The sequence below is a fragment of the Scylla paramamosain genome, chromosome 7 (genome assembly GCF_035594125.1).
Source record: "Scylla paramamosain isolate STU-SP2022 chromosome 7, ASM3559412v1, whole genome shotgun sequence".
NCBI classification, from domain to species: Eukaryota; Metazoa; Arthropoda; class Malacostraca; order Decapoda; family Portunidae; genus Scylla; species Scylla paramamosain.
The window spans coordinates 31833116-31840615 of record NC_087157.1 but is presented as its reverse complement, the minus strand read 5'-3'; the positions used below and the strand labels follow the sequence as shown (position 1 = coordinate 31840615).

The window sequence follows — 7500 nt, the reverse complement described above, 5'->3', positions numbered from 1 at the left end:
AAAGAGGTAAACAGGATGGCTTTACATGAGTGCAGGATTCTTACTTATGTTGAGGAGAGTGAGAGTGGAAGGCAGGAGTGAGTTGCGGAGTGACAGGTTTAGAATGTATTGCAAAAAAGTGTGCAAGATTCGAGGATGCGAGCGAGTAAGATGTGTGAGAATGTGTGAGAGAGAAGCACGTATGTATGGCACGCAAGAATGAAGGATGAATGAAATGTTAATGACACAGGGGATGATAATTGATGGAAATATCATTTATGAGTATGCAGGATAGGGAGATCTCAATGGGCCTATTTCTTTTTTTCTCGCACTTTTGTTTCCCTTTGCCAGTGTCCCTCTTGCATAATAAAAGTGCAGGTGTAGGAGTCTAGGAGTTGTGCAAGGTGAGGTGTTGGGTAGCGGGGTGGTGTATCCAAGGTATGCATGAGCGGGTGTTACATCTGTGTGTTGCAGTAGGCCGGCGCTACACCCACTGAGACACTCCCAACACAACACCCACCGCCATCGAAAAAGGTGTGTACTCCTGTGTCTGTCTGTCTGTCTGTTACACCCTCCGTCCCCCATTCCTATCACCCCTTGTCCTGCCTCATTCCCTCATTCCCTCCTCCTCCTCCTCTCTCTCTCTCTCTCTCTCTCTCTCTCTCTCTCTCTCTCTCTCTCTCTCTCTCTCTCTCTGCCCTTTCCTGACATGTTCTCTCACTCATTCACCTCCATTTCAACTTTCTTTCAATCATTCCATCACTAACTCGCCTCGCTCGCTGACTACCGCATTTTTCGTTCCATCCTCACTTTTCTTCCCTTTTCTTTTCGCTTTCCCCTTCGGGTCTTGCTCACTTGTCCTACAACTTGCAAACTACTTTCTTTGTAGTTCATTTCCTGGCGTGTCTCCCCCACCATTCCTCCCTCAAGCTGCCACCAAACGGGACAAACCTTCTCTCTCTCTCTCTCTCTCTCTCTCTCTCTCTCTCTCTCTCTCTCTCTCTCTCTCTCTCTCTCTCTCTCTCTCTCTCTCTCTCTCTCTGTACTTACTCTTACCTCAACCTCCCTTTGGCACTCACCACTTTCCTCTCCCTCTTCCCCACCTTCGCACATTCCATAATAGCTTTCGAAATACGAGTAAACTTTTTTTAATACACTTTCTCTTTCTGTGCCTTCCCTTGCCTCCTCCTCTCCCTCTCCCATGAAATCGCTACCATCTGTCTTCTATTTGGGCAACGCTCAGGAGCCGACTGCCACTTGGAAGGAAGACGGAGGCATGGAGGAAGGGAGAGAGAGAGAGAGAGAGAGAGAGAGAGAGAGAGAGAGAGAGAGAGAGAGAGAGAGAGAGAGAGAGAGAGAGAGAGAGAGAGAGAGAGAGAGAGAGAGAGAGAGAGAGAGAGAGAGAGAGAGAGAGAGATTCGTATGTAGCTTCGAGCAGTTTCAGAAGAGGTGAAGGAAAAATGCGCTGAAAAGAAGGCTGGTCATGGGGTTCAGAGAGAGAGAGAGAGAGAGAGAGAGAGAGAGAGAGAGAGAGAGAGAGAGAGAGAGAGAGAGAGAGAGAGAGAGAGAGGATGGAGAAATATGGAGGAAGTCTCGTGTGTGTGTGTGTGTGTGTGTGTGTGTGTGTGTGTGTGTAAGAAGAGAAGGGAGGTACACACATGCACTTATTGGCTTCGTATTCCCAATAACATTCGCCATTCTGAGCGCCTCATCAAATACACCCTCTCCTCTTTCTTCCCTCTTCCTCCTTCTTTCTCGTTCTCTTCCTTCTTCCCTTGCGCCTTTCTTCGTTTTACTCGTCCCTTCCTTCTCCTTTCTCCCTCCTTTTTCATATTGTCATCTTATTCGTCTTTTCTTCCTTCTTCCTCTCCTTCCTTGGTCATATCGTCATTTTATTCGTCTTTTTCTTCCTTCTTCCCCTCTCCTTCCTTACGTCTTTCTTCGTTTTATTTGTCTCTTCCGCTTCCTTCCTCCTTTTCTCTCTCCTTCCTTGCGTCCTTCTTTGTCTTACTCCTCATCTTTCACTCCTCTTCATTACTGCCATTATTATATTATTCTTTCCTTCCCTCCCTTCCTCCTCCTCCTCCTCCTCCTCCTTCTCCTCCAGTTTCTTTTTTTCCTCCTTAATCTTATTTTTTCTTCGTTCTTACTCTCTACATCTTTACTACAAATAAATAACACGGTTCATTATCGGCATCATCATTATCATCATCACCATCATTATCTTCCTTCTCATATTTCGTTCTTTTTCTTTTTCTCTCTTCTCAAGCCCTCTGTCACCTTGTCTCCAATCTTTCCCTATTTTCTTCTCCCCATTCCCTGTCCACCCTAATCTCCCTTTCCTTTCGCTTCCTTCACCTACATACCTATCTACCTACCTTCCCCCTGTCCTTTCCTCCCTCCCTCCCTCCCTCCCCCATCCAGTCCCACCCTGTGTACATATGCTACGTATACCACACCACTAGTTTACACTGACAGTCTCACTCTAGTTGATGGGTTCTACTTCACCACTTAGAATCAGTCATCAGTCAGTCAGTCGGTCACAAGCAGCATTAGTTGTCGTGTTTAGTTAAGTTACTGCACCTCAGCCACTTCCACCACCACCACTACTACTACTACTACTATTACTACAATGACTACTAACACTACAATCATCACTGCTATTACTGTTGTCATCACCGCCATGGTTATATCTGCTTCTAGTGGTTTTTGTTAGGTGATATGTACTACTACTACTACTACTACTCCTACTACTACTACTACCTCTTCTTCTTTATCCATCTTCCTCCTCCTCTTCTACTACTGCTACTATTACTACTACTACTACTACTACTACTACTACTACTACTACTACTACTACTACTACCCAAATTCACCAATAGACAATTTCCATAACACCACTCACTCGTCTTTTTTGCAGCAGCCGGCGTGTTTTGATATCACCGCTCCTTCCATCAATTGTTATCACCAGTCATCACCATCACTCCCTCCACCACCACCACCACCACCATCATTAACATGCACGAACACACACACACACACACACACACACACACACACTCCTCACCTCACCCACTCCACGCCCCTCCCTTAGTCAGTCACCTGTGGGAGATGCAAAACAAACACACACACACACACACACACACAAATGGTCCCCTTTACAAAATCCTCGATGAGTGGCCTGCATATCGAGTACCCTATCCATACTGAGTGGCCCTAGCACGCTCATATATTTTTCCTTTTTTTTTTCTTTCTTTCTTTTGGCGGGCCCTCACAAAGACGCCCCTGAGATATTATGTACATTTTTCTCATTCTATTTTCCGCATGCTAAGTGTGTTTTCAGGAGCCTCGGATGCATCAACAAGAGGAGTTTCACATAATGTTAACTTTGACGGCTGCATGTTAACTTAGAGCTAGTTTGCTAAGGTTAATTGTCACTTTTTTCTATATAGGTGTAAGTCCATTCTTTTTTTCGCTATGCTTGTTGACTGGCCTCGATCAAAACACTGATGAATTATGCATGCGTGGTGCTGTTGTTGTGTCCTTCTGCATGGCGGTGTAGAGCTGGTAGATTAGTGGAGAGATGCAAGCTAGTGGTGGTGGTGGTGGTGGTGGTGGTGTTAATGGCCCGCTAGCGACATACGTATATTTTGTTGTGTTGTGTTGTAATTAGCGTTAGTGTTGTGAATGTTATTGCTGTTGTTGTTGTTGTTGTTGCTGTAGATAGTGTTGGTGATATTGATGTAGGTATTGTTATAGTTATTGCTATTATTATTATTATTATTATTATTATTATTATTATTATTATTATTATTATTATTATTATTATTATGAAATACTAACACTATCAACATCAGAACTGTTAATATTCTTGTCATTATTGCAGTGTCATTACTGGAGGTAAATCAATTTTCTCATCAACTACCATTATCATTATTACTATTATTATTATTATTATTATTATTATTATTATTATTATTATTATTATTATTATTATTGTTATTATTATTATTATTATTATTATTATCATTATTATTAGTGTTATCATTGTTGATATTTTCATTACTAATGTTAAAATTCAGATCACAATTTTTCACCTTTGTATCTTTTAATGAAAACTTGTAATATTTATGCACACGAAGGAAATCAGATAGATACACACGAGGTAGAGAATCACACACACACACGCACACACACACACCTAGACACACCTACAACTCACGAAGCAGAAGGAAACGAAGAGGAACGAAGGTAGGAATGAAACTCGCGGCGCTACAGGAAAAAAAAAAAAAAAAAAAGGGAGGAGCCGCAGGAGGAGGCACAAGGGAGGAGGCGAGGCGGGCGGTGACGTTCAACCTTACGAGGCGCGGCGCAACTTCGTCCACTTAGTTTGCTCAAGTTTCGATCGGTTTTATTTGAATTTTCCAAACTTGAAACTTTTGTCCACACGATTTGGAAATTATGGCTTTCCTGGGGCTTTTTTTCTCTCTCTCTCTCTCTCTCTCTCTCTCTCTCTCTCTCTCTCTCTCTCTCTCTCTCTCTCTCTCTCTCTCTCTCTCTCTTTCTTTCTCTGAGGTGCTGAAAGACGGAGAGAGAGAGAGAGAGAGAGAGAGAGAGAGAGAGAGAGAGAGAGAGAGAGAGAGAGAGAGAGAGAGAGAGAGAGAGAGAGAGAGTCTGGGGGCTTCATGTGAGGAGTTTTCGACTTCTTGGGGAGAAAGTTCTGTTTTCTGATATAAAACTTTGAGTCTTACGGGGAATGATTCGACTATTTTGTTTATTTTTCGTCCGTCCACCCTCGCGCCGCTCATTTTCCCTTCTTTAAGTTCCGTTCATGCATAAAATTAAGGCCTGATCCGATCACGCCCCTCCATTTATCTATTTACCTGTTTATCAGTCTGCCTCTCTGCCTACTCTCTTTCCATTTTATTCGTCCGTCTATCTATCTATCTGTATCTGTCTATCTATGTGTTTTGTTATTTTTCATTTTATCAGTCTGCTTCCGTATCTACTGGCTTTTCTGTTTAGGAGTTCGTCTATCTGTCAGTCTATCTATCTGTCTATCTGTCTTTCTATGTGTTTTCTAATTCTTATTTCACTTATTTATTTGTGTATGTGTTTACTTGTTTTTATTTAATATATCTGTCTGTCAACTGGTTTTCTTATTTCTCTCCTTTATTATCAAGATGTCTGTCTATCTATCCATCTGCCTACTTACCTGGCCACCATCTTGCTTTATTATCTACCTGCATATCAATCTGTGTCTCTATCGACTTCCCTGTGTTTTGGTAATTATTCTCTTTTGTCCGTGTCTATCTATTTACTTGTCTGTCCATTCTTTTTTTGTCTATCTACTCATCAGTCTATCTTTTTTATCTATCTTATACCTTCTTTTTGCTATCCATTTCCTATGTATCTAATTTCCTACCTGCTTGTTTGTCTATGTGATTATCTATCTATCTATTCACTTATCTATCAATCTGGTTATTACTCTGATTATGAACACACCTGCGCATTCACTTCTTTCATATATCAAGGTGTATCTGCCTCCTCACCTATGCATACCTGCCAGTCTTTCTAATCACCCGCACGCCTGAAGGTCTCCGTGTCTATTCACCTGTGCACTCGACTAACCTGTCTCTACTTGCATCCCTCACGTCGCCCTCCCCCCTTCGGTAATTACCTGTCTATTTACCCGCGCCAAGTGACCTTGTTGCTTGTATATTTGTTTATTAATTATCAAGGAGCACCGGGACTATGAATATATCTGGTTATATACGAGCTGATGTTATGTAGCACAGAGACACGAGTCCTGATGTGAGGTGAAACACACGCACAGGATGAAAAGAAAGGGTAGGGAAAAAGGAGGGAAAAAAGGTGAGAAAATGAAGGAAAAAAGGAAGAAAAACGGTAGGGAAGAAAAAAGCAGGAAACGAAAGAAAAAAGGAAAAAAAAGGAAGGATAAAAGGACTCATCTTACAGAATCATAAACAGCAACCGTAGATTTTGTGTCTCATTAGTTTTTAAATGAACACTGAAACCTGTCTTCATCTAAATGGACCATAAGACGAAGGGACAAACAATATCATTTCATCGTGACACTGTACCAAGAAAGAGCATGACCCGCTTCTGATGCTTTGTCCTCCTGTCCTCCTACGTGTTTGTCCATCCGTCCGTAGATACACCTGTCTGTGCAAGAGACACCCAGTTATCTCAGCAGTCCATTCCTCCTTGTTGGGTGACCTGTAGCTGACTGAGAGAGATTAATTACGATATTTGGAACATCTCTCTTTAATTATTAACCATTCTAAGATAAATCTTTAATTGTTCCTTTTTATACCTTTCTTGTAGATACATATAAAGAGTTCGTACATTGCTTTCAGCGTCGTGAATTATTGTATATCACAATAAAAGGGTTAACGGACGAGTGAAGGAGGTCAGAGAGAGAGAGAGAGAGAGAGAGAGAGAGAGAGAGAGAGAGAGAGAGAGAGAGAGAGAGAGAGAGAGAGAGAGACTTTAATATATGGATGAAGGAGGTTACCAAGACCTTTTCTCAATACGGTTCACATTTAGCACCGAGGCAACCATGGTGACGTAATATATACTCGTACAGTGACTAAAGACTCACATAAAGGCGACTGCGGTGCTTCCTTCACGCGAGACTTGCCAGATTTACTCGCAGAGGGTGAGTAACCTGCTGTACTTATTTTCCACTATTTAGTATTTTACCTCACTGGTAGGTATGATTCATACAGGGACTGCCACGGGTAGGCCTGATGGCTTCTTGCAGCTTCCCTTATTTCTTATGTTCTTATATTAATTCCGCTGATGTGCTGCAGTCTCCTTACAAAGCCTTAGCAGATTTTTGGCAGATCAGAAGACTTGAGGTGAAGGAAAAGCTCCACAATTAATGAAAGTGAGTGAATTGTTACCAGACCATTACCACTACTACTAAAAATATAGAGAAGACTATTTCAATGTGTCGACTTCCTTTAAATTCGAATCCACTGAACTATTATTTGTTTTCTTCATTACTTGAGACTTGCCTTCAGCTGTACAGACTCACACAAGCCTTGACTCGGGGCTTGTCGCATCAAACTTGTGGCTTGCTTGAGTTCTGCGCGACGTGAATACTCTGCATGTCATTCCACAGAAGTCGAGTCAATATTGAATGTCTAAAGTGAGTAAGTACAGACCTCTAGCTAATGTACAATAGTTAATTAAATATAGATAATACTAGTTTAAAAATTTTCTTAGTATGTGTTAAGGAATTTTCCAAAGAGCACAAAATAAGAGAAAAGAAATAGCTCACAAAAATGAATAAAAAAAGCATAAAACAATAAATAAGTAACAATAAGTAAAAAAAAAAAAATACAATAATTAAAAAGAGAAGATTAAAAAAAGTTGACCAGTTTAGTTCAGATACTCCTCTCTTTAAAAATGTTAAATTCATAATGAAAAAAATAAAGAAAACCGAACAAACTACGCCAAGAAGATGAACGAAACATGCAAACGAATGGCTAG

General features: G+C 41.3%; 1 protein-coding gene and 1 long non-coding RNA gene across 2 annotated transcripts in view; one reads left to right on the top strand and one right to left on the bottom strand.

Annotated features, from left to right (window-relative positions):
• LOC135102369 (uncharacterized) overlaps positions 1-7500 on the bottom strand; it is a 165071-nt gene that overhangs the window by 88942 nt on the left and 68629 nt on the right. The window lies entirely within an intron of this gene.
• LOC135102366 (metabotropic glutamate receptor 8-like) overlaps positions 1-7500 on the top strand; it is a 172906-nt gene that overhangs the window by 133090 nt on the left and 32316 nt on the right. Inside the window, 1 exon segment of the mRNA XM_064007497.1 lies at positions 454-513. Within this exon segment, the coding sequence (XP_063863567.1) occupies positions 454-513 (60 nt within the window).